This window comes from Canis lupus, chromosome 25, assembly GCF_003254725.2.
Source record: "Canis lupus dingo isolate Sandy chromosome 25, ASM325472v2, whole genome shotgun sequence".
Classification (NCBI taxonomy): Eukaryota; Metazoa; Chordata; class Mammalia; order Carnivora; family Canidae; genus Canis; species Canis lupus.
In genome coordinates, this window is record NC_064267.1 from 18,618,393 (window position 1) to 18,646,343 (window position 27,951).

The window sequence follows — 27,951 nt, forward strand, 5'->3', positions numbered from 1 at the left end:
TTTTTTACTTGAGAGTGACTGAGAGAGCAGCCGGGCAAGCACGCATAAGCCAGGGAAGAGGCAAAGAAAGGAGAAGCAGACTCCCCGCTGACCAGGGAACTCTATGCGGGGATCAATCCCAGAACCCTGGATCATGACGTGAGCTGAAGGCAGACACTTAACTGAGCCACCCAGGCACCCCCAGCTTATCCCTTATTTCTTTTGTGGGTCATGCCTTTGGTGCTGTATCTAAGAAGTCATTACCATACTCAAGATCACTGAGATTTTCTCTGCTATTTTCTAGGAGTTTTATAGTTTTGTGTTTTACATTTAGATCTGTGATCCATTTTGAATTAATTTTTGTGAAGGGTATAAATGGGTGTAAAAGTCTAGATCCAGTTTTTGCATGTGGATGTCCACTTGTTCCAGCAGCATTTGTTGCAAAAATAATCTTGCTTAGTTGTATTGCCTTTACTCCTTCGTCAAGTATCAGTTGACATTTACATGGGTCTATTTCTAGGCTCTCTATTCTATTCCATTGATCCATTTGTTTATTATTTTGCGAATACCACAATGTTTCAATAACTATAACCTTATAGTAAGTCTTGAGGTCAGATAGCATCAGTGTTTTTTCTTCTTCTCCTTTAATATTTTGTTGGTGCCTCTGGGTCTTTTGCCTCTCCATATAAGCTCTTTAATCAATTTTTTGATATCCACAAAATAACCTGCTGGAATTTTGGTTGAGACTGCATTGACTGTATAGATCAAGTTGGGAAGAACTGACATTTTGATGATATTGAGTCCTCCTATTCATGAACACGGAATAACCCTCTGCTTATTTTGATTTTATTTAACAGAGTTTTGCAATTTCCTCATATAGATTGACATACTCTGTTACAGTTGTACCTAAGTATTTTGTTTTGGGGGTTGCTAATGTAAATGATATTGTGTTCTTAATTTCAAATTCTACTTTTTCATTGCTGGTCTACAGGAAAGTGATTGACTTTTGTATGTTAACCCTGTATCCTGCAACTTTGTTATAATTGCTTATAGTTCCAGGAATTTTCTTGACGATTCTTTTGCATTTTTTATACAGATAAACATGTCATTTGTGAACAAAGTGTTATTTCTTCCTTCCCAGTCTATCTGTTCTTTGATCTTATTGCATTAGATAGTACTTCTAGTATAACGTTGAAAAGGAGTTTTAAGAGGGAACATCTTTGCCTTGCTCCTCATCCTAGTGGGAAAGTCTTGAGGTTCTCTTTAAGTATATCAGCTGTAGGTTTTTTGTAGTTAGCCTTTATCAGGGGAGGAAGTTCCCCTCTATTCCTATTACAGAGTTTTTAGCATGAAAGAGTGTAGATCCTCTCAAATGCTTCTTTGGCATCTACTGACATGATCCTTTGATTTTTCTTTTTTAGCCTGTTAATGTGATAGGTTACATTACCTGATATTCAAATGTTGACTCAGCCTTAAATACCTGGGATAACTCCCATTTGGTCATGATATATACATAATTATTTTTATAAATTGTGGATTTGATCTGCTAATATTTTGTTGAGGATTTTTGCATATGTTCCTGAGAGATACTGGTCTGCAGCTTTCTTTTCTTTTAATGTCATCGTCTGGTTTTTGTATTATGGTAATGCTGGCCTCACAGAATGAATCAGGAAGTCTTTCCTCTGTTTCTATCCCCTGAAAGAGACTGTAGAGAGGTAAAATATCATCCTTAAATATTTGGAAGAATTCACCAATTAATCCATGTGGGCCAGGTGAGTTTTTTGAGGAAGGTTATCAATTACCTTCGAAATTCAATTTCTTTATTAGATATAGGCCTATTCAGTCTTCCTACTTCTTCTTGTGTGAATTTTGGCAGATTGTGTCATTTAAGGAATTTGTTCATTTCATCTAGCTTATCAAATTTGTGAGCACAAAGCTATTCATAGTATTCCTTCATTATCTTTTGATGTGCTTAGAATCTATTAGTATCTCCTCTTTCGTTTCTGATATTAGTAATTTTTTTATTTTTTTAAATTTTTCTTAGCCTGGCTGGAGGCTTATTGACTGCACTGATGTTTTCCGTGAAACCACTTTTTCTTTTTTTTGGAAAGTGAAACCACTTTTAATCTCAAAGATTTTCTTTTGTTTTCAATTTCATTGATTTCTGCTCAAATTCTTATTTTTTCAGCTTACTTTGGATGTCTTTTTGTAGTTTTCTAAGGTGAAAACTTGGAAAATTGATTTTATCTTTTTAAAGATTTTATTTATTCATGACAAACACAGAGAGGCAGAGACATAGGCAGAGGGAGAAGCAGGTCCCTATGGGGAGCACAATGCAGAACTCAATCCCAGGACCCTGGGATAACGACTTGAGCCAAAGGCAGACGCTCAACTACTGAGCCACGCAGGTGTCCCTGAAAAATTGATTTTAATCTTTGTTCTTTTCTGATCTATGCACTCAGTGCTCTTAATTTCCCTCTAAGCACTGCTTTTACTGCATCTAATAAGTTTTGGCATTTTATTTGAGAGAAAAGGAGAGAGTGTAAGGGAGAGAGGCAGAGACAGAATGTTAAGTAGGCTCCATGTTCAGTGCAGAGCCTGATGCAGGGCTTGACCTCATGACCCTGAGATCATGACCTGAGCTGAAATCAAGTGTCAGACACTTAAATGACTGAGCCACCCAGGTGCCCCTCATAAGTTTTGATAATTGTGTCTTCATTTTTTAGTTCAAAATATCTTTAAATTTCTCGAGATTTCTTCCTTGACTCGTGTTATTTAGAAGTTTGTTTTAAATCTCTATGTATTTTGGGATTTTCCAGTTATTCATCTGTTACTGATTTCTAGTTTAATTACATTGTGGACTGAAAGCAAACACTATTTGATTTCTACCCTTTTAAACTTACAGTGTGTTTTATGGCTCAGAATGTAGTATATCTTGGTAAATGTTCCATATGAGCTTGAGAATACGTATTCTGCTGTTGTTTGATGAATTAGTCCAAGGATGCCAATTCTATCCAGTTGATTGATGGTGTTTTGAGTTCAACTATGTCCTTACTGATTTTCTGCTTGCTAGACTTTCCCATTTCTGATAGAGGGGTGTTGAAGTCCACAAATATAGTGGGTACATCCATTTCTTCTTGTAATTCTATTAGTTTTTGCCTGATGTAGGTTGACTCTGTTGTTAGGCACATAGAGAACTGACCCCTTTAAGTAATGCCCTTCTTTATCCCTGATGTCTTTCCTGCTTTGAAATCTACTCTGAAATTATTATAGCTACTCTGCACTCTTTTGATTAGTGTTGACATAAAATATTTTCCTCTATCCATTTATTTTTAATCTATATATGTCTTACATTTCAAGTGAGTTTCTTATAGACAACATACAGTAAATTGGGGCATTTAAAGCACTGATCTTCAAAGCAATTACTGATTTGGCTGGATTAATATCCAATATATTTGCTACTGTTTTCTATTTGTTGCTTTTGTTCTTTGTTATTTTTTTCATTTTTTTGTCTCTTGTAAACTGAGCATTTTATATGATTGCATTTTGTTTCCTAGTGTATCAATTATACTTTTTAAAAAGCATTTTTTAGTGGTTTCCATTTACTATAATACTGAATTATTATTAAACATTTACACTGAATCCAAGTCTACTTTCACATAACATCATACCACTTTACAGGTATTGTGGCATAAAATAAGAAAACAACCCAAATTCCTCTTCCATTCCTTGTACCATGGCCATTCATTTCACTTCTACTTAAGTGTGCATATGGTTTATGTATATGGCATATACATATGTAGTTGAATACACTGTTGCTGTTTCTTTGAACTATTATGCTACATCTATTAAGAATAAGAAAACTACAAGTTTTATTTTTTATCTTTTTAGAGAGCATATGCAGGGAGGGGCAGAGGGAGGAGAGAGAACTTTAAGGAGGTTGCACACTCAGTGTGGAGCCTGACATGAGGCTCAATCTCATGACCTTGAGATTATGACCTGAACTGAAATCAAGAGTCAGGCACTTAACCTACTGAGCCACCCAGGGGCCCCACTATAAGTTTTATCTTTATTATTCCTTCTTCAGAAACTCAAACCTACTTTATTATCTTCCTTCTTTTTAAATACTTTTTTTTTTTTTTTTTTTTTTTTTAAGATTTGAGATAGAGTGAGAGAGAGCAAGCACGATTAGGGTGGAGGGGCAAGGGGAGAAGGTGAAGCAGGCTCTCCACTGATCAGGGATCCTGATGCAGGGCTTGATCTCAGGACCCTGGGATTATAATCTGAGCTGAAGGCAGGCATTTAATAGACTGAACCACCAAGGCACCCCAAAGATTTCTTTTAGTATTTCTTGAAAGCCAGGTCTACTAGCCGCAAGTTCAATTTGTGTTTCTCATTCAGTTTGAAGGATACTTTCACAGGGTACAGTATTCTAGGTTGGTGGGATGGGGTGTTTTTCTCAAGATTTTAAATATTCCAATCTACTTTCTTCTTTGTATGGTGTCTGAGGAGAAGTTGGATGTAATTCTTATCTTTGTTCCTCTATAGGTGAGGTGCTTTTTCCCTCTGGCTTATTTCAGAATTTTTTTTTTCTGTAGTTTCCCCATTTTCTTTAGTTTGAAACGATATGCCCAGGTGTAGTTTTTTAAATTTGTTTTTGTTTTTGCATTTATCCTGGTTGGTATGCTCTTAGCTCCTGGATCTCTGGTTGTGTCTGACATTAATTTGGGGGAAATTCTTAGTCATAATTGTTTAAAATACTTCTTTCAATCCCTTCATTCTTCTCCTACTGGTATTCCCACTATAAATATCCCATATCCTTTTGTAGTTGTCTCACAATCCTCGGGTATTTGGTTATGCTTTTTCAGTCTTTGTTCTCCTTATTTTTCTTTTTTTTTTTTTTTTTGTTCTCTTTATTTTTCAATTTTAGAAGTCTCTATTGATACATGTCATCTGTGTCCAGTCTTCTAGTAAGCCCATCAAATGCGTTCATTTTTATTTTTGATCTCTACTTTTTTTTCTTAGCATTTTTATGTCTTTGCTTACACTGCCCATTGTCTTGCACATGGTCTACTGTATCTATGAGAAGTCTTAGCATATTAATCATAGTTATCTTAAATTCTCATTCCGATAATTCCATCATCCCTGTCATGTTTTGTTCTGATGTATCTCTGTCTCTTCCAGTTGTGATTTTTTCCTTTTTAAAATGTAATTGACATTAGTTTTAGCAATACAACATGACTTGATATTTGTATATACTGTGAAATGATCACAATAAATCTAGTTAACATCCATTGCAATACATAATTATTTTTGTGTGAGGAAAACTAAGATTTAGTCTTAGCAGCTTTCAAATATATATCATTAACTATAGTCACCATGCTGTTCATTAGATCCTCATGATTTATTTTATAGCTAGAAGTTTGACCTAGTTGATCCTTTCACTCATTTTGCATGCCCACAACCCTCCACTTCTGGCAACCACTGATCTATTACCTGTATTTTTTTTTATTGATCGTATTTTTTTATATTCCACAAATAAATGAAATCATACGTATTTGTCTGACTTATTTCACTTAGCATAATGCCCTATAGGTCCATTCGTGCTATTGCAAATGGCAAGATTTTTTAATGACTGAATAATTTCCGATTGTATGCATATTCCATTTTCCTTATTCATTCATCAATAGACACTTAGGTTCCTTCTATATTATAGCTATTAAAAATAATGCTACAATGAACATGGGGTTGCATATATTTTTTTCAGTTAGTGTTTTCATTTCCTTCAGCTAAATACCCAGAAGTGGAAATTCTGGATATGATAGTTCCATTTTATTTTTTTGAGGAAATTCCATAGTGTTTTCCATCGTGGCTGTACCAATTCACATGCCAACAACAGTGCACAAGGGTTCCCTTTTCTCCATGTTCTAACTTTTATTACTTACTTTTTGATAAGTCATTGTAACAGGTATGAGGTATCGTGGTTTTGATTTGCACTTCCCTAAAGATTAGTGATTTTGAGCACATTTTCATGCATGTGCTGGTCATCTGTATGTCTTCTTTGTAAAAATGTCCATTCAGATCCCCTATCCATTTTTAAATTGGATTGTTTTTTGCTATTGTATTGTATGGGTTTCTATGTATTTTGAATATTAGCACCATATCAGATATGTGATTTGCAAATATTTTCTCCCATTTGGTAAGTTGCCTTTCATTTTATTGATGGTTTCCTTTGCTGTGGAGACTCTTTTTTATTTGATGTAGTCTCAGTTGTTTATTTTTGCTTTGGCTGCAAGGAGTTATTGCTTGTGTTTTCTTCCAGGAGTTTTATGATTTTAGGTCTTACATTCAAATCTTTGATCCACTTTAATTTTTGTGTACAGTATAAGATATAATCTAGTTTCATATTTTGCATGTGACCGTCCAGTTTTCCTAATACCATTTATTGAAGTGACTGTCCTTTCCCCAGTGTATATTCTTTGCTCCTTAGTCATAAATTGACCATTTATGCATGGGTTTATTTCCGAGCTTTCTATTCTGTTCCACTGATCTGTGTGTCTGTTTTTATGTTAATACCATATACTCTTTTGACTGTAATTTTTTTCTTGGAAGTTGGATATGATGGACTGTGTAAAAAAAATTGCTATAAATAGGCTTTTAGTAATGTGGTAGTAAAGTGTAAAGGAAGGAGAGGTGTTCTGTAGCCCTATAAATAGATCTTAGTCCCTTAGAGGGCCTATGACTCTAGTCTATAAATTTCATAAGTGTGTCTCATTTTTGTTCTTCTCTTTTAGGCATGGGAGAGGATGGATAAAGTGAGCTGAATTTGGGTATATCCTTTATTCCATGTGGAAGGCCAGAGATAACTGGAATTGGGTACTTTCCTTTCTCCTAGGTCAGTTAGGCTGATAATATTCTAGCTGGCAAACTAGTTTTCCAGGGGCAGGCCTAAATACAAAAAAAAAAAACAATGCTCTGGCATATTTCAAAAGCTCTTGATGATAGAAATATGAGGGGATTTTTCTTGAATATTTATTGTGAGAATCAGGCTGAATACCTGAAGGTAAATGCCACAGAATTGTAGGAAGCCTTCCTATGACTGGGTCACACTTAAGTTTTTAACTTACAGAGTGGTCCACACTGAATATATCAATTTCACTTCCAGTTTTGAGTTTCTGCTCCTATAAGGTGTAATTCCCTATATTTGCCTGACTCTAATTTTGGCGCAGTGGCTTACCCTGTATACTCTCTCTGTTATGGATCCAATAAGAATTGTTGATTTTTCAGTTCGTTCAGCTTTTTACTTGTTAGAATGATGTGGCAACTTCCAAGCTCCTTATAAATGCAACCAGAACCCAGGAGTCCTGAACAGCCCATTTTTGAAATGCTTTATTTATGATAATTCAACTTCTAAATTTAGTAATAAGGAATGTCAGTAAGTTATTTCTTTTGCTCCAGTGTAATGAATTTAACATATCACTGTTTAATTGGGTTGGCTTGACAATCAACATTTTTTTAAAATTAAAAAAATTTTTAAAAAATTTTTATTTATGATAGTCACAGAGAGAGAGAGAGAGAGAGAGAGGCAGAGACATAGGCGGAGGGAGAAGCAGGCTCCATGCACCGGGAGCCCGATGTGGGATTCGATCCCGGGTCTCCAGGATCGCGCCCCGGGCCAAAGGCAGGCGCTAAACCACTGCGCCACCCAGGGATCCCTGACAATCAACATTTTAAGAAATGAAACAGAATTGAATGAAAGGTATCTGAGTACATCCCAGGTAGTTAGAGTACAACTTAATGTAATATTTCTTTTTTTTTATTTTTTTAAAGATTTTACTTTTAAATAATCTCTACACCCAACATGAGGCTCAAACTCACAACACTGAGATCAAGAGTTGCATGCTTCACTGGCTGAGATGGCCAGGTGCCCCTAATGTAGTATTTCTTAATGAAGATCATAGGATAAACTTTTATTAAAATATCAAAGTACTTTATTTTTATTTTTTTTTTAAATTTTTATTTATTTATGATAGTCACACAGAGAGAGAGAGAGAGGCAGAGACATAGGCAGAGAGAGAAGCAGACTCCATATCAAAGTACTTTAAATAAAATTTTAAAACAGATATTAAAAAAAATAATAAAAAAATAAAACAGATATTAGTCTGAGAAAAAATAAAGCTCATCAACCATCTTATCTAAGTGGATCCCATATAGGTAAAGTTCATGGATTATAACTTGATAAAAATTGGATTTTAGTTTACTTTTATATTAAAATTGGTTGGTTAAAAAAAATAAAATAAAATTGGTTGGTTACCTGAACAATCAAATGTATGTGAAACCAGACTCATTTGTAACCCATGAATCTTTAAGTATCCATATGCTTATATATTGAAAATTTGAAACCATTTGACTTCTATCAAAATCAGTTAAAGTTTGTAATCCAGCAGGAAAAGAACATGACTTAGACCAGAGGTTTAGGAATCAGATACACGGATATGAATTCCAGCATCACCACACTGATACAGTGACCTTGGGCATGTCACTGGATCTAAATGTTAATTTTCTTATCAGTAAAATGGGAATAATCTACTTCTATGATAGTTGGACACAATTATAAATTATGAATGCACACATGAAAGAAGCTTAAAAACTTAAAGTGCTATGTAATTCTTAGGTATCATCATCAAGTAGGTAATTAAATTCTTGTGCAAGTAGAAACAAAAGACTTTTCTTTATTTTTCCTCCTCTCCTAAAAGTCTCAAGTGCTGAATGTCTTATGAAGTACTTTATCAATTTCATTATTTAATTCACTGCAAATGGAGGTATTTTCATCTATATTTTTATATACAGCTTTTCAAAATACATAATTCTTTCTGAAGATCTTATAGGAAACTCAAGTATTATCTCAGGACCCTGGAAAGGTAAATTAACCATTATTGTGAAAGGGTAAACTGGGCTGTAACCAAATTTGCTAAGGAAACATAAAATATATTGAAAAACAAGTTGCTTTATTTAATACTATGCATACAGATAAGGGGTACCATTAAAGTACCAGAGCTCAAATCCCTACCTGGAAATGTTTTTTGGTTATTCAAGTTAACAAATATACTTGAAGATAAAAAAAAATCTTATTTATTTACTTATTAAACATTGCATTTTAAAAAATATTTTATTTGAGAGAGAGAAAGCACATGTTTGTGTATGTGTTCATGAGTACAGGGAGTGAGGGAGGAGAAGGAGAAGCAGATTCCCTGCTGAACATGGAGCCTGACATGGGGCTTCATCTCAGGACCCTGGGATCATGACCTGGAGCCAGACGCTTAACTAACTGAGCCATCCAGGTGCCCCCAAAATTATATATTTAAGTAATCTCTATACCCAATGTAGGGCTCAAATCTAAGATTAAGAGTTGCACACTCTGCTTAAACTGAGCCAGCCAGAGTGCCCCCAAAATAAAAATTATTACAAATGTGTAATGTATATGACCAAGCTTCCTACAAGACTGATCTCATTAATGCATGTTTTAATCAAACTTTCATATATTTAGTCTCTAAAAACCACTTACATTACAGTATCTAGCCTTAGTCACAAGAGTATTAGACTCACCTTAATAGTGCCACCAACAACTTCCATTACCTTGCCTCGATACCACATAGTATCTGATCCTCTTACTGCACAGGCTTCTCCCTTTTTCCAGAAATAAGGCTCCAAAAGACCAAGGCATTTTAAATTACTTTGAATTTCATTCATCATTTTTATTAGCTCGAATTCTGAAGAAATTATTAAAAACAGAAAGCATTTAGGAAGAATTTACTACTATTTTCAATATGAAATCATCAATAACCTTTAATAATTTCACCACCTATACAATAGTATAAGGAATTAATAGAGCTTTAATAAAAATCTAATTCTGTCAGGGCACCTGGGTGGCTCAGTAAGTTAAGCATCTGACTCTTGGGTTTTGGCTCAGGTCATGATCTCATGGGTCTTGAGGTTATGCTCAGCATGGAATCTCCTTGAGATTCTCTTTCTCTCCCTCTGCCCCTCCCCCACCAACTCAAGTGTGAACTCTCCTTTGTAAAATAAATAATTCTTAAAAAAATGCTAATTCAGTGGGTAGTTTCTATATGTTTCAAAACATACTATTAACTGGTAACATGCAAACAATTATTCTGATCTCTGGTTACAAATGCAAGCATTATTTGGGAATAAAGCATCATTAAAAGCTCTGAACACACACCAGATAGTCTAATATAAAAGAACTACCACTTTAAGATAATGCCATTTTGCCAGTATATCTAAATAAAATAGAACACAAGCCAGGTATTTCTTGATGCTTCGACAGATACAGCATAATGCTGGGATACAAAATTAAAATTCTTTTTTTTACTTTTTTTCTTTTTATTTATTTATGATAGTCACAGAGAGAGAGAGAGAGAGAGAGAGAGAGGGGCAGAGACATAGGCAGAGGGAGAAGCAGGCTCCATGCACTGGGAGCCTGATGTGGGATTCGATCCTAGGTCTCCAGGATCGCGCTCTGGGCCAAAGGCAGGCGCCAAACTGCTGTGCCACCCAGGGATCCCCAAAATTAAAATTCTAATGTTGCTACTTACTGATAATTGGATCATCATTTATTTTTTTAAAGATTTTATTTATTCAACAGAGAGCGAGTGAGCACGAGTGCACAAGCAGGGGGAGCAGCAGAGGGAGCAGGAGGGGGTGTGGCAGGCTCCCTACTGAGCACAGCCCAACATGGGGCTTGACCTCAGGAGCCTGTGATCATCATTACCACAGTGAATACATATCCCCATAACAGATATCACTGAAGGCAGGTGTGGGGTCAGCTCTCACATCAGTTCTACCATTGTTGATTCTGGTTGTTCCTTCAGTTCCATAAGCTTTGGTTTATTCTACAAACCTGGTATAAGAGAACTTACCTCCATTATCAATACCTCCAATACAGGGGACTAAATGTAAAACATCCAGCACACCACTTGACAACATAACAGTCAGCCAGTTTTAGCAAAGACTATATATAAAGATCAAGCAGAGTTTCTGGATTAAGTACTACTGCTAGAGGTCTCAAACACAGTTCACATCTAGAATAGCCAATTGCACAGATTTTATTTTTGAATTAAAAAATAGTATTCAAGAGATCAACAAACTTCAACAAATTCACAGCCACCTACTCATAAGTGGACTTACTATGGAGTTAAAGTTGCTTAAAGACCCATGAGTGCTAGAGATACTATCAGTTATCAAGTGTTCTGGATGCACCCAGGTTGTAGTAAGGAGACAGGTGACTTAGGAGATCTCAGGAAGGATGTGAGTATTCTCGAAAGGCCCCAAATCTCCACTCATTTACTATAGTATCTTTCCTCATTCTAAATGAATATATTCTGTATCTTTTTTCTTAGAAAGCCTCCAAAGCTGTGCAAGTGCCAGGTCTCACAAACTGGGAACCACCCCCATGCTTATTTTGGCCCAGTGTCTATTCCCAACATTTCCATAAATGATCTAAATGTGAAAAGCACTATGCATGAGTTATTTCACTTAACCTTACAGCAAACCTGTGAAAATGAGGTTAAATCTTGCCCTAGGTATTTCAATCTATATCTTACTAGAGAGAACTGGAGCTGCTAGCTACTACTTTTACTGATTAGTCCTACATAACATAAAAGATATTACCTGACAATTTCGGTACTACAAATATAGTTCCATCATCACCAATGCAGCTGACAATTGCCTCAAATACTTTCATGTTAGGAATAGCTGGTGGTTTATAGCATCCAGTAGTTCTTGGTTTTGGAATTTTCTGCTGAAATTCAGACACCTTGATAACATCAGCAGCTTTTTTGTCAGGGTCAAAGTTAATCTTAGTAACCATTGAATCTTCTTGTTCCAGGGAGATTTCCAGAGACTTCTCAGATGATGACTGGCTGTTACTTAATTTTTTAATTCTGTAACATCCAAAAAATAATATATCTACACATGAGCAAATTTGTTACATAAAATGAGTATAATTTAAGTTATAATAAAAATTATTTTAAATTATTCTATTTTCTTTCAAATGAGATAAGCCTTTGTGAAATAGCTGCATAATTCTTCAACTAAGATTGTTCCTACGTGGTCCTCAGCCTTGAGATAGCTAGTAGTTTTAGTGCTGTAAAAGCAGTAAAAAATATCACAGTGGCAAATGTTAACTGTTTTAACTTGCCTAGCATTTTCACTTCAACATTTATCAAGTAACTGCTTTAACCTAAAGCCAGTGAGCCTAAAAAAAGACACATACAGGGCATCTCTACACAGAGCCTAGCTGTATGCCAATACCTAGGCAGTTAAGCCAGCATACCACCATGCCTCACTAACTACTTCATGTCATATTTTATTTCTGATTTCTCATTCTCCTTCAAGTCCATCAGGACTGGGGTCCTGGTCCAAATAAGGTAAGATATAATAATGCAAGATAAAAAAAGAAATCTGGCCATGTATGGTACAAAGTGGCTACTTGGAACATGTGTTTGCAATTCCAGTATACATTACAACTAGAAGGAAAGAAATAAGAAGAGAAAGCTAGGGCTATAACAACATCCTAAACCTTTGCCCCTTTGACCAGTGGCACCACCTCAAACCATAGACTTAGTATCTGAAAGGTCTTTAAATGTAAATAGTATTCAATTACTTTTCGTCTATCAATTTCTGTTTCACATAAACACAGTTTGGTATATGTCTACCACATTTCCAACATAAAGCTTAAAGATTTGTCATTAAGCAAATGATGTCAAAGGGCTCAGATCTGGTCACCACTATGTAATTTTCTTTTCCTTTGGTTTAGAGTGTAAATGGCAAAGCAAAAGGGAAAATATAAAAGCAGAAATGTCAGTAGGGGTTTAAATATGCAAGAGCTAATGAGCCTGAATAAAGTAATTAGTAATCCTGAATAAATTTATTTCTGAACTTGTTCCTCAAGGTTAGTTTAGAAATCATTAGGAGCAAACAAGATGAAATTCAGGTTTGAAAGCACAGATATGAAGACATACATAGGCAAATAAGACACTTTCATTACAAACTAATGTTAAAAAAGTCTATACCTCCTTTCTCTCAAAGCCAAACCCTTTTTAATCAAATATTTAGAAACATCAACACGCTCTCCTTTTTCATCTCTGCAGAAAATTTTCACAGGTAATGGCCATGTTGTATTGTTTTCCTGCAGTGATTTAAGAGCAAAGTAAATATGAAACACTAAAAGGAAACCTGTTATAAACATACTTTTTTTTCTTAAAGAATTTTATTTATTTATTAACGAGAGAGAGAGAGAGAGGCAGAGGGAGAAGCAGGCTCCACGCAGGGAGCCTGACGTGGGACTCGATCCTAGGACTCCAGAATCACACTCTGGGCTGAAGGCGGCACTAAACCGCCGAGCCACCTGGGCTGCCCAACAACATACTTCTTATAGGCATTTCTTCCACATTTATCCAAGCCAGAAAAATAAATCTCCAGCCAAGTAAAGTTATTTTGATATCTCACCCTATCAGACAGAAAATAACAGGGGACAGAGTCAAGGCGGACAGACAGATGGTTTGTGAAATGTGTCAGGAAGATCTCACTGTCAAGGTGAAATTTACCAAAAAAGTGGGTGTGTGTAGGGAGAGGCAGACCAAAAACTTTTTTTTTCAGCCAATAGGCTGGGGAAACATCACTTACAAATTTCTCTATTTTCCTAAACTTTTTGTAAATTACAAAACTGAAATGTATTTTCCCAGGTGTGTCTCGTGTGTAGTGTATGTGTGTGTGTGTGTGTGTGTGTGTGTGTGTGTGTGTGAAAATAAAGGAAAGAACTGCAAGACCTATATTCAAACGGAATTATGAAAATGGAGAATGTACACATACAAAAAGTAACATGGAAAAAAATTAATTCTAAAAAATTTTCTCATTTAAGAAAATTCTAGTTGTAAATGCAATAAAAGTATCAAATTAGAATAAAAGGGAATATTTTTAAGTGTTCTGAAAAAATATATCCCCTTTTCTCAGACCCATATTCCTACAAACACATTTTATTATATACAATTAATAACCAGAAGCCTAACTCCCCAATTTGTAAAGAGCAAAAGGCTTCCACAGTGCATTATAGCATACATACATTCTGTTTTTTAACATGCAAATTATCAATTCAAGAATGATACTTTAGAAATGTTTTGATTAATTCATACAATCATTATGGGACATCTATTATCAAATAGGTGTTATAACCTGACAAAAAAGGGCTGCCAAAAAGTTTGCTGTTATTATCTCAATAAATTATAGAAAACATGAATGAACTATTCCTTATATATATCTATTATAATTGTTTACCTCACTACACACCTGTAAGATTATAGTTGCTACAGCTCCAGTCAGGTACAATGAAAGACAGTCACAAGCTGTAGCTGTCCACTTGTCACTCCCACCAGTTGGTCTAAAACAAAAAAAAAAAATAACAAACAGCATTGCAAAAGCATAAAAGTGAATATATTCACTACATATATATATATATAAACAAACTACATACATAGTGAGAAATCAATTTAACTTTGTGTTAACAGGACTTTGTGTTATTTTCGCAATTTTCTTCCCCGTTTTCATAGCCTTTTGTTTATTCCTTTCTTCTACTTCTGGACCATATCATATGCTAACTTATGTATAACTGTTCTGAACTATACTTGAGAACACTTAAAAAGGTACATTTTAAGTATTTTTTACCTATCATGAACATTCACACATGCTGACTAAACTATAAACTCTGAGAGAGCAGGGATAATGTATTATGTATTATGTCTATTATCATATCCCTAATGGCTAGGATAGTGTCTGGCACACAGAAGGCACTTCACAATTATTTAATGGAAATTTAAAAAGAACAGTTTCTTTGCAATGATGATTCCACTGCCCAAACACTTTTGGAAGTTTCTTTCTGGAATTTAAATCTAATATGAATTGCTACCCATGAATAAAAGCCTAATTTATAGGAAATTTACTTTCTATATTCATGGTAAAAATGCTCAGTAAATACTGACAGATCAACGAAAATCAGAATATCCAACTTCATCATCTATTTTAGTTTGAACTGAAACTGAGTGACCTGACCTTCTAACCATCACATTTACCTCCAAAGAATAAGAACTAATATTACTAAAGAGATTACAAGTATCATAATGCAAACTCTGAAGGCTCTCCAGACATGGTTTCTAGATCTGGAGTTCCATTGCAGCTGACCCACTGAGTAACTAATCTGGACAATCTTTTCATGTTAGTTTATATGAGTAAACTAATAAAATCAACTGTGCATTTAGTTTGACCAAGTAAGAGTTAGTGTATATGCTATACTATTTATCAAGAAACCCAGATACTGTTCTTATGAGTTAAGAAGCTCAAATTGTCAATGACTCCTAGAATTAGTTATGGGTTTTTATTACGATGGCATTCAGATAAAAATCAGTGTCAACATTAAGATTTTACTAGATTATATCTTTTGTAAACATCAATTTTTAAACATCTGGAAGTATTTACAACATTTATAAAATTTTTGGTTTGTATTCATAAAACTGTATGTTTTAGTTGCGAAAGATGAAAAAGTTCTGGAAATGGATAGTGGTAAATGTTACAAAACATTCTGAATGTATTTAATACCACTAAAGTGTACACTAAAAATAGCAAATTATATGGTAGGTATATCTTCCTAAAATAAGACAAAGATTTCTCAAAAGGGTGATAAAACATAGTGATTAGAGCTCCGATTCTGAATTCAGACCTTGTTTATAATCCTAGCTCAAAAGTTAATGGATGTATTACTCTGGATAATTACTTAACCTCTTGAAGACTCAATTTCCTTATCAATAAATAATACTTTATCTATAGCTTTAAGATTTATTGTGAGGACTAAAGTAATGCCTGTAAGGGAATTAATACAGGGTTCAGAATTGGTTAAGGTTAGCTATTATTAAATTCTTGAAATAATGGTATTCCATTAGAGTCTAAAAGATATAATCCAAGGTGTGGACAGGAACACATTCTCTACATTATTGGATACAATTAAAGGACCGACTGTTCAATTGTTCTGACTGAACTGTTCAAGGGAGAAATAAAAACTAGGATAAGATTTTTATAGTATGTCAGCCTGAGATTTCCATTCCAGGGCATGAAATTCTTTCAATTTATAGAACAAACTTGTAAATATGGTCTCGCAGTCACTATTGGTAATCACAGACAGTGGGAGAGGCACCTGTAAGATTAGAGAAATGATCTGTGCAAACAGGTGGATTATGGATAAGCTCTTCAAGGACATAAAATAAAAGGTCTCCAGCAATTAGAATGGAAAGGGGTCATGAGAACAAGGTATTTTTGGGGGGAGACCAATTTTAATGCCATGTAAGGAAATACTGGTGACTGAAGCTGCCTGAAAAAGAAACAACTACCATTGAGAGAGATGCTCCACAGCAGTGAATCCAGCAGACCTTGAATGCTCATTTATTAGGGCTGGTATACAAAAAATTACTGTCATGATGCCTCTAATATCTTTGAGTTCCAAGTCTAAGATTCTTTAATTCTTTTATTTTTATTAATGTATAATTAACACACAATGTTATACTAGTTTCAATTGTACAATATATTGATTCAAGAATTCCATACATTACTCAGTGCTCACCAGGGTAAGTTTGTCACCATACATTATAACATTATTGTTATGATATGCTGACAACTTTTCAGCTCATGACTTTATTTTATAATGGGAAGTTTGTATCTCCTAATACTGTCTATAAAATTCTATAATTCTTGTTATGAAGAATTAGATTTCCATGGATTTACCAATGAAAAAAGGTCCCCTAGAAGCAAGAAATTGACACTTCTGTATTTTTCAAACAGAAATCCAAGGATAATATATATCCATATTAAGTCTCATAAGAATGTATTATGAACAATTATACATCAACAAAAGAGACAAATGGATAGAACACATAATTCTCATAAACACAAAATCTTCCAAGACATAATCAGAAAGAGATAATTTGAATAGACAATTGGTAGTAATGAAAGTGAAGCAATAATTAAAACAACAACAACAACAACAACAAAAAAACAATTCCCAACGAACAGAAGTCCAGGACCAGATGGCCTCACAGGTGAATTCTACCAAACATTTAAGGAAAGGAAAGGAAAATACCCTCAAGCTATTTCTTTTTTTTTCTTTAAAGATTTTTATTTTTATTTATTTATGAGAGACACAGAGACAGAGAGAGGGGCAGAGACACAGGCAGAGGGAGAAGCAGGCTCCATGCAGGGAGACTTTCAAAGACAACATCCAGATGGTGAACAGACATGAAAAGATGGGCAACATCACTAATCATTAGAGAAATGAAAATCAAAATCACAATGAGATATCGCCTCACTCCTGTCAGACTGGCTACAAAAATACAAGCACTTGTGATGAGCACCAGGTGCTGAATCACTATACTGTACACCTGAAAGTAATATTACACTGTATGTTAACTAACTAGGATTTGAACTTAAAAAAAAAAAAAGCCTAAAAAACATACAAAAAACCCCACAAGAAATAACGTGTTGGTGAGGATGTGGAGAAAAAGGAAACCTTCCACACTGATGGTAGGAATGCAAACTGATACAGCTAATGTGGACAACAGTACAGAGGTTCCTTAACAAGTTAAAAATAGAATTACCATATGGTACAGTAATTCCACTATTAGTTACCCAAAGAATCCAAAAACACTAATTTAAAAAGATATATGCGCCCCTATGTTTATGGCAGCATTGTTTATAATAGTCAAAATGTGGAAATACCCTAGGGATATACTGACTGATAAATGGATAAAAATGAGGTGTATACGTACAATGGAAAATTACTCAGCCATAAAAAAGAATCTGCAACAACATGGGCAGACCTAGAGGGTATTATGCTCAGTGAAATAAGTCAGACAGTGAAAGACAAATCCCATATGATTCCACTTATATATGGACTCTAAAAAATAAAAATGAATATATACAGACTCATAGATACACAGAGCAAACTGGTGGCTGCCAGAGGTGAGAGATGTGGGGAAATGTATGAAATAGGTGAAGGAGATTAAGAGGAACAATTTTACAGTTATAAAAATAAGTAAGACAGAGGCTGTAACAACTTTGTATGGTAAGAAATGGTAAGTAGACTTATTGTGGTGATTTTATAATGTATATAAATATTGAATCACTATATGGCATACCTGAAATGAATTTAATATTGTACACCAATAACACTTCAATAAGTCCTTTTAAACAAACAGAACCACAGTACCATTAATCTACCTAAAAAAATTCCTTAATATCAATAATTTAAATGGTGTTCACATTTTCAGATGTTTCAAACCATTAATTTGAATTCTTTCCCTTAATGATTTTTTGTTAAAGAAACTGAGTATGGGATGCCTGGGTGTCTCAGCAGTTGAGCATCTGCCTTTGGCTCAGGGTGTGATCCCAGAATCCCTGGATTGAGTCCCACACTGGGGTCCTTATAGGGAGCCTGCTTCTCCTTCTGCATATGTCTCTGCCATTCTCTCTCATGAATAAATAAATAAAATATTACACAAATAAAGAAACTGAGTCATTCATTCTACAGGTTCCATGACTGGGTTTAACTGATAGCATTTCCATGGTGTTTAATATGTTCCTCTGATCCTTGAATTTCCTTTAGATTCATAGATAGGTCTGCAGTATTGATCAGATTCAGGTTTCTATTTTTCTTTTTCAGCAATACTACTCCTATGCTTTGTTTGTGTACCTCTATCAGGAAGCAAATAATGCCCAATTCTCTTTTTGTGGTGTTAGCAGCCATGGACAATCACTGTCTAGACTCATTAGTTTATTAAGGTTGTAAAACGGTAAAATTCTAATGATATAACTCTTCCTTTGTAAGCTGGAATACTTACAAAGAACAACTTCCCCTTATCAACTATTTGATTATCCTGAGATACAGATAATATAGGAAAAGACAAATTTTCATTTTCCTTATGTAGACCAGTTTCAGAATAATGAGGTAGTTCCCTAGAATCCTATGAAGGTGACCAATAAGATTTTTTAAATTGCGTTATGAATTTAGGGATTTAAATATACCAAATGCTTTATTACAATTATCCTACTGATGCTAAAGTTGTCCCATATTTGGTCAGTGGAAGTTTATTCAGATTGGCTATGGAGTCTTTTTGTCATAACCTCAGTTTTTTTTTTTTAATTTTATCCATGAGAGATACAGAGAGAGCGCGAGCAAGAGAGGCAGAGACACAGGCAGAGGGAGAAGCAGGCTCCATGCAGGGAGCCCGATGCGGGATTCGATCCCAGGTCTCCAGGATCAGGCGCTGGGGTGAAGGCAGCACTAAACCGCTGAGCCACCCAGGCTGCCCATAACCTCAGTTTTTTATAGTGTTCTTGTTTTTTGCTATGACAAGATATTCTAGGTTCATACTGTACATTTCCTGTCCAAGATCTAGAATCATTTTCCCAAAGAGCTCTAATCTCTTTTATTGGGAAATGGTATTTGGAAACCACAATTTGTTATAAGACTAAAAGACATGTATTTTTTACAATTAAAATACCCATGAACTTCTAGTGATAATTCGGATTCCAAATCAAGAGTACAAGGTAAATTAATCTTACTATCTTTATCATGGATCAACCATACCAGGTCTCAATGTTACACACAAAATTATTATTTTGACTTATCCTGCAATACACACACAGTAGTTTCAGTAACATTACAACAAACTTTGGGATTAATGGAAAAAAAATTTTTTTTGAGGGGCACATATTTTTTTGTCCTTAGGATATATTCTGGTAAGGATTTACATCCAACTTATTATGTTTTTTTGTTTTTTGTTTTTTTTTTAACTTATTATGTTTTAAACTTATTTGAAGTAGGGGTGCCTCGGTGGCTCAGTCAATTAAGCATCTGACTCTTGATTTCAGCTGAGGTCATGATCTCAGGGTTGTGAGATCTGGCTGAGTCAAGCTCTGCACTGGGCATGGAGCCTGCTTGAGATTTTCTCTTTCCCTCTGCCCCCCCACTCCCACCCTCCGTCTCATCTCTCTCCCTCCATTTGAAAAAAAAAAAAAAAAAGGGTCATTTGAAGAAGTATCTCTGAGAGACTATAATTTCATTTTCCTCACTAGCCTTACTAATTTGTTCATATAAAATATTAACATAGTTTCCATGTTAAAATCAATATTGTTAGCAGCCTCTTCTCCCCAGTATCTTACTGGAAGTACTTACTCCTAGCTAATAACAATAAGGCAAAAGGCAGGCTTATTCCTCTTTTCATACTTTCCTTTCTTGGTACATTTTAAAATTTTTATTTATTTATGATAGGCACACAGTGAGAGAGAGAGAGGCAGAGACATAGGCAGAGGGAGAAGCAGGCTCCATGCACCGGGAGCCCGATGTGGGATTCGATCCCAGGCTTCCAGGATCACGCCCTGGGCCAAAGGCAGGCGCCAAACCGCTGGGCCACCCAGGGATCCCTCTTGGTACATTTTTAAAAATTGTGCCATATCTACCTTCCAAACCATACTGCTTCCTTACAATGATCTTTTTATCTTTGTTCTTTAGGTAAAATAAATGTAACACTCACCACCAGTTCTTACATCAAATCCTCTCACTGTTGATTTACTAAAGCTTGTTCTTTTACAGATTTCTCAGGAGTGGTTCCTACTCTGTCTGTAGTCTTTATACAGAAGGTCAGTGTGAGGGGATATAAAACCCATACCTTGCCATTTTCGAGTATTTTATTTTTATTTAAAGATTTTAATTTATTTATTCATGAAAGATACACACACACACACACACACACAGAGGCAGAGACATAGGCAGAGAGAGAAACATGCTGGGAGCCCAACGTGGGACTCAATCCCAGGACTCCAGGATCATGCCCTGGGCTGAAGGTAGGCGCTCAACTGCTGAGACACCTAGGCGTCTCTCTTTGAGTATTTTAAAAATGTTACTTCATTGCCATCTGGCATTAAGTGCTGGTGATGACAGTGTGATCTTCTTTCTCTTATAAATTAATAATTTTATTAGATAATCTGAGTGTCAGCATTGCTGAATTAATTTTCAAGATATGCAATGTGCCCCTTCAATATATAGTTTTAAATCATCTTTTATTTTAGGAACACTTTCTTGAATTGTAGTTTTTAGTATTTGTTTTGTTCTATTTAATTTTCTTGAGATTCCTAGTACACATATGTTGACCTTTTTTTGATTTTAGGGATCTTTTAAATCTTTTAGATTTTTGTTCTTTTTAAATTTTAAAACCATCCTTTTTGCCTTTCCATTTCTCTTAAGGCAATATCTATTGTGTATTTGCTTTTGTGTTTTTTCTAGTTTACTCTATTTCTGATATGATTTTATTTCTATTCTTGAATGTTGTCATTTCTCATTTCAAATATTCCTTTTTCTATAATCAATCTTATTTCTGAGTTTTTATAATTTTATGTTGTTCTTCAGTATCATTTTCTAAATTTTTAGTTCATTTTGAGATTTACAGTTTTATTGTTTTGTTAGCATGCCTTTTTGGTGGGTATCCATTACCTTTAGGGATATATTTGGCTCTTAATTTTTTTTTCTCATAGCAGTTTGTATAGAATTTGACTATAATTCTTTCTTTTGCTCATGCTTTAAGTGTAATAAAATTTCCTATGCTTTTAGAAGGAAGAAGTGAATCACAATTGCTTTCTTAGCTTCATGGCTCTAGAATTCTCTGGTGGTGTTTTCCCAAAATGACAGATAATATGGCCTCATATTCTGAGATCCTGCTCCTCTCTCCTACTTTTGTCTGCATCTTTTCTTTCGTTTGCCCCGTTGTCTGTCTCGCTCAAATTAGGCTCTATTCCCAACAGTTTCTACTCAGTATGAGGTCATGGAAGAGAGAGTATCATTTTACTTCCAAAAGTTTTATGGCTAAGGCTCCAGTACCATGAAACTGTGGCACATTTTAGATTTTAGCATCTAACTATGAAAAGCATCTTGCATTACTCCCTTCTCAGTCTTAGTTGCTGTTCTCAGATTGGCTTGCATGCTCCAGTGCAATATCATTCCCAGTCAGCTTTCATTCCATACAAATGCTGATAACCATAAGGATCCATTAGGGCATGGTTTGCCACACCTGTGTATCTGGAAGCTTAGAGGGAAACCGCCTACTTGTCTACTTCTGTTGTAGAAATTGTGCAGTCTTTAGTTTTGCTATCGAAGTTGCTCTGTGTTTATGGTAGAATTCTACTAGACTCAAAAACTATTTATTTTTTTAAATTTTTATTTATTTATGATAGTCTCTCTCTCTCTCTCACACACACACACACACACACACACACACACACACACACACACACACAGAGGCAGAGACATAGGCAGAGGGAGAAGCAGGCTCCATGCACCGGGAGCCCGATGTGGGATTCGATCCCGGGTCTCCAGGATCGCGCCCTGGGCCAAAGGCAGGCGCTAAACCGCTGTGCCACCCAGGGATCCCTCAAAAACTATTTCATGCCACTTTCCCAGAATCCTAATTCACTTTTTTGGTAATTTATGCATTTTTAGCTTTCCATGCAATGCTACGCTTGTGAAATACATATTATTTCTTTCTGCCTATGTCCTTCAAGTTTTTTTTAATATTTAACACTTTGAATTCTACCTAAATACCAATCACACTGACTTATCTCTATTCTTTAGTACCACTAAAATTTATGTGCTTCTGAACTTTTATCTTTCTCTCTTAAGACCTCAAAATTAACTAGATTTATGAAACTTCAGGATGTTAGCAAAATGAAAATTGACAAGAACCCATCCAAAAAGAAAGATTTATAATTATTCAACAGTGAGAAAATTTATTCAGCAAGTAACTACCTTATATCAACAAGAGCGCATTCCAAAGATAATCTTCCTATTGTCCTTAAGTTTTCTTGAAGTTCTCGTAAACATGTAATATTCACGACTAGTTCAACACCCACGTCATACAGTAAGACCTATGAAAGCAAGAACTTTGAGTCTGTGGAAAAACAATATTCAAAATATATTTTGCAAACTGAATAGCATAATCAAAATTCAATTTAAAAAATTTAGGATAAAAACACTGAATGCATTCACCTTCATGATTACTATTTTTAACTCTTCATTTACCTCTACCAATGTGTCTGTAACCATTCTGATGATCTGGCCTCTTCGCCACTGATTTTTATCTGGGATCTTAACAGCACAGTGCATATCATTTTCCCATTTAATAGGTTCCCATTTTGAGTTTTCATATGCAGCTACCATCTTCTCTTCTAAACTATATAAAGAAAAAAAATTAAGTTTCAAATTTTTTCTTATATAATTCTCTGACCAAGTTATTTTCTACTGTCCCTCCTTACCCATTCTACTCCAGCCAAACTGGGTACCCTGTTCTTGCTTGAATACCCAAGTATATTTCCACCGCAAGGTCTTTAACTAGCTCTTCCCTCTATGTGAGATGATCTTCCTCCAGATATCCTCATGGCTTATTCCCTCCCTTCCATCAGGATTTATTTCAAATGTCACTGTCTTCTTGAGGTCTTCCCTGATTATCCAAATTGACTTCCTCCTCAACTGCTTGTTCTCTATTGTCTTTGTCATCATCTACAGTATATATGTAATATATATTTTTTATTTGTCCATTGTCCTTCCCTCTACTAGAACTTAAGCTTCATGATAGCAAAGACTTGAAATGTTTTTACCACTATATCCCCAAGACCTAGAGTACTGGTTGTCAAATAATAGGTGCTCAATAAGTATTTGTCGAATGACTAATTCCAATACAGTGAAAAAATAACCAGTAAAGATACTATGTATACTTTTAACTAGTTTTTAAATGACTGTTTAGCTAAAATAATTTTACTTTTAAAATTCTACATTATAATTTTTAGATCTTTGAAACAAAATATAGAAAAGAGCCCATGGGTAATACACATAGTTTCCTTATATGTTATACCTATTAAGTAAGTTTTCTGTTAATAACCACTGAACATAAATCTTCTCAGGAGATATCACATTACAGATATGTACAGGCAGTTCCTTATTATAAAGTGATTGGAGATTCTCATTGGGTAGAGATTTTACAGACACAGGATTTAAGCTGTTTACTTCATTTGAAATAATTTCTTCTGGAGAAGGATCCCATACTTCAATATGCTTTCTGGAATTATCCTTGACGGTATATCTAAAAAAATAAAAAACAAACCCATTAGCAAAACAGAGTAGTTTGCAAATATTTGTATTTACTTAGATCTAGAGATGAACAAATTTTAGCTACGATTCAGTTTCCCAGTTTTGATATTAATAGTTTTAGTTTCTTTCTTTAAAAAAGGGTTAAACAAACAAAATTTTAAAAAGGGTTAAACACTACCAAAGTACACACACACACACACACACACAACCTAAAAACCAAACTTCTATTTTCAAAACAGTTTAAAAATGCAAAGTTTGCTGATGAACTCATGTATAGACTTTTACTCCCAGTTGTACTACAGAATTCAGTTTAGGTAAAATCTCCAGTGGTAAACCCTCTAGAAATCCCGCAATAGTGTAACTACCCTTAGCAGAGTCCCTATCACACTGAAATGGTAAGCTTGACCATCTCACCTTCCTACTACATACTCAGCTCCTTGAGGGCACAAACCACCCTTATTCATCACTAGGTATAGCATTTGCTACAATGTAACAAGCATATAAACATCTGTTTATACAACCAAATAACAGAAAGAGAAAACTCGCTAATGGGCTTTTAAAAACTTCACTGAGGTATATTTTCCACGCAAAAAAAAAGTTCACCCATTTAAATTGTATGGTTCAACGATTTTTAGTTAACTTTATCAAATGGTGTAACCATCATTATATGTAGTTTTACAAGATTCTCACCTCTCCAGAAAGATCCTTCATTTCCATTTACAGTGAAATCTCTAACCCCTAGGCCAAGGCATCACCTAATAAACTTTTTATGTGTATAAACTTGTCTTTTCTGGGCATACCATATAGATGGAATCATACAATATACAATCTCTTGTATCTGACTTCTTTTACTTAGCTTAAAATTTGAAGTTTATCTATGATGTAGATGCGTCGGTAGTTTATTCCTTTTAATGGCCAAATAGTATTCCATTATATGAATATATAGTATTTTGTCTATTCACCACTCCATGGATATTTACATAATTTCCAGTATTTGGCTATTCGGAATGATGCTGCTATGAACATTTGCTTATACATTTGTATATAAACATATGTTGTCATTTCTCCTGGATAGGTACCGAGGAGTGGAATTGGTGGGTTGTGTGGTAATTTTATGTATAGCTTTTGGAGAAACTTGTAAACCATTTTCCAAAGAAGCTATACATCCCTATATATACCTTTTACATCCCTGACAGTTCTGAGGGTTACTACACATCTTCACCAACATCTATAATTGTCTTATAAGTAATAGCTACTCTAGTGGGGGAGAAAGGATATCTTATGGTGGTTTTAATTTGCATTTCCCTAATGATTAAAATTGTTATACATCTTTTCATGTACTTAATAGCCAATTACATACCGTCTTTGGTAAATATCTGCTTATATTTTGTGCCCATTTATTAGAGGGTTGAATTATTTGTCTTCTAAAGTTGTAGGAGGTTCTTAAGTCCTTTATGGGCCATGTTTGGCAAATATTTTCTCTCACTTTGTCACTGTCTTTCCCTTAATACTGTCTTTCAAAGTACACTAGTTTTGAATTTTGATGAATTGTGCTTCTGGTGTCATAACTAAGAAATCTTTACCCAATTTACATTCCTAAAGATTTCCTCCTAGAAGTTTTGTTTTAGCTGTTAAGAGTATAATTCATTTTGAGTGAACTTTGTGCATGGTGTGAGATAAGGGCTATGTTCATCTGTTTTTGCTGCTGGATATCCAATTGCCATAGCATCATTTGTTGAAAACACTTATCTTTTTTCTAATGAATTGCCTTTGTGCCTTTGTTTAAAAAGTCAATTAATTATAAATTAAGGATTTATTTCCCAACAGTCAATTCTATTCATTCATCTATAGATGTCTATGTTGGTATCACACTGTCTTGGTAGTCGTAGCTTTCTTTATATTAAATTCTGAAACTGGCAAGTGGAAGTCCTTCAACTTTTTTTCAAAATTGTTTATTTTATGCATTTTGCATTTACATACAAAATTTGAAATCTTGTCAATTTCTAAAAAAGGTCTGCTGGAATTTTCACATAGCTTGAGTTGAACTTTTTTTTTTTTTTTAAAGATTTTATTTATTTATTCATGAGAGACGCACAGAGAGGCAGAGACATAGGCAGAGAAGCAGGGTCCATGCAGGAAGCCCGATGCAGGACTCGATCCCTAGACCCATGATCATGCCCTGTGTCAAAGGCAGACAGACGCTCAACTGCTGAGCCACCCAGGTGTCCCTAGTTTGAACGGAATCTATAGCTAATAGACTTAAAAACATTTTAAAAAGTGAGATGAAATTCACATAAAAGTATTTTGAAGTGAGCAATCTAGTAGCATTTAGTACATTCACAATGTTGCACAACCATTACACCTCTAGTTCCAAAACATTTCTATCACTCCAAAACAAAATCTCCCTAAAGCAGTTGCTACCCATAATCCTCTCCCCTCAACTCCTGTTGACCACCACTCTATATTCTGTCTCCATGGATTTAACTATTTTGGATATTTCATATAAAGGGAATCATACAGTATGACCTTTTGTATTTGGCTTATTTCACTTAGCATAAAATTTTCCAGGTGTATCAATATTATAACATATCAAAATTTAATTAATTAAAATTTCATTCATTCATTCATTTAGGGGCGAGGGGCAAAAGGACAAGGAGAGAAAGAATCTTACACAGGTTCCACACTCAGTATGGAGTCCAATGCAGGGCTCAATCGCACAATCCTGAGATCATGAGCTGAGTCAAAATCAAGAATAGGATGCTTAACTTACTGAGCTACCCCAAAATTTAATTCCTTTTTATTTTTATTTTTTTTAAGATTTTATTTATTCATGAGATATATATATATAGAGAGAGAGAGAGGCAGAGACACAAGCAGAGGGAGAAGCAGGCTCCATGCAGGGAGCCCGATGTGTGACTTGATCCCGGGTCTCAGGATCACGCCCTGGGCTGCAGGCGGAGCTAAACCGCTGCCCTAATTCCTTTTTAAAGGCTGGATAATATTCCATTGTATGGCTATCTACCACAATTTGTTTATCTAACTGCTGATAGACATACAGGGTGGTTCCACCTTCTGGCTACTATGAATATATATGTACATGTGTTTGTTTGAATACCTGTTTTCAATTCTTTTGGGTATATATATCCAGGAATGGAATTTCTAGGTAATGTGGTAATTCTATATTTAAGTTTTTGAGGAATCTTCAAAGTTGTTTTCCACACTTGCTTCACCATTTATATTCCCAATAATGTGCAAGGGTCAAATTTCTCTATATTCTCACCAATACATGTTATTTTTTTCTTTTTTTTTAACAGTCATTTTGGTGTGTGTATACACTGGTACATTAATAGGCTTTTAAAAGATAAATATTAATTTTTGAGAATGTATTATATATAAGGTCTAAAATTTAAAAATTTGAATTTTATGATTCTTTCCAGAGAAACAATACATATACATGTATTTAATACTTTTTTGGTTACAAAAACTAAACATCCATAATTGATTATATGCTCAAATCTGGTGGCTTATTAAATTAATGTGCACTGGAAAAAAAAAACTTAGTTAAAACTGTATGACTTTGATTTTTTAAAAAAACAGTTTGGATAAATGAGAGGCAAAATATTTCATGATTTTAATTAAAACAAACTGTAGGAATGGGAAGCTTCTCAAGTCAGTGAATGTCATTACTACTATCTTTTAGTCAATTTAGTAACTAAATGTAT

The 27,951-nt window shown here is 34.7% G+C and overlaps 1 protein-coding gene across 3 annotated transcripts in view; it reads right to left on the minus strand.

The window, feature by feature from the left end:
• RNF17 (ring finger protein 17) overlaps nt 1-27,951 on the minus strand; it is a 116,594-nt gene that overhangs the window by 24,633 nt on the left and 64,010 nt on the right. For all 3 annotated transcript variants that reach the window (XM_035716124.2, XM_049101106.1, XM_035716118.2), the window contains exons 20-26: nt 23,994-24,221; nt 23,165-23,315; nt 22,892-23,010; nt 14,344-14,434; nt 13,071-13,186; nt 11,668-11,939; nt 9,586-9,749 (exon numbers count right to left, since the gene is read on the minus strand). In XM_035716124.2, the coding sequence (XP_035572017.1) occupies nt 9,586-9,749; nt 11,668-11,939; nt 13,071-13,186; nt 14,344-14,434; nt 22,892-23,010; nt 23,165-23,315; nt 23,994-24,221 (1,141 nt within the window). The remainder of the gene's footprint in view (nt 1-9,585; nt 9,750-11,667; nt 11,940-13,070; nt 13,187-14,343; nt 14,435-22,891; nt 23,011-23,164; nt 23,316-23,993; nt 24,222-27,951) is intronic.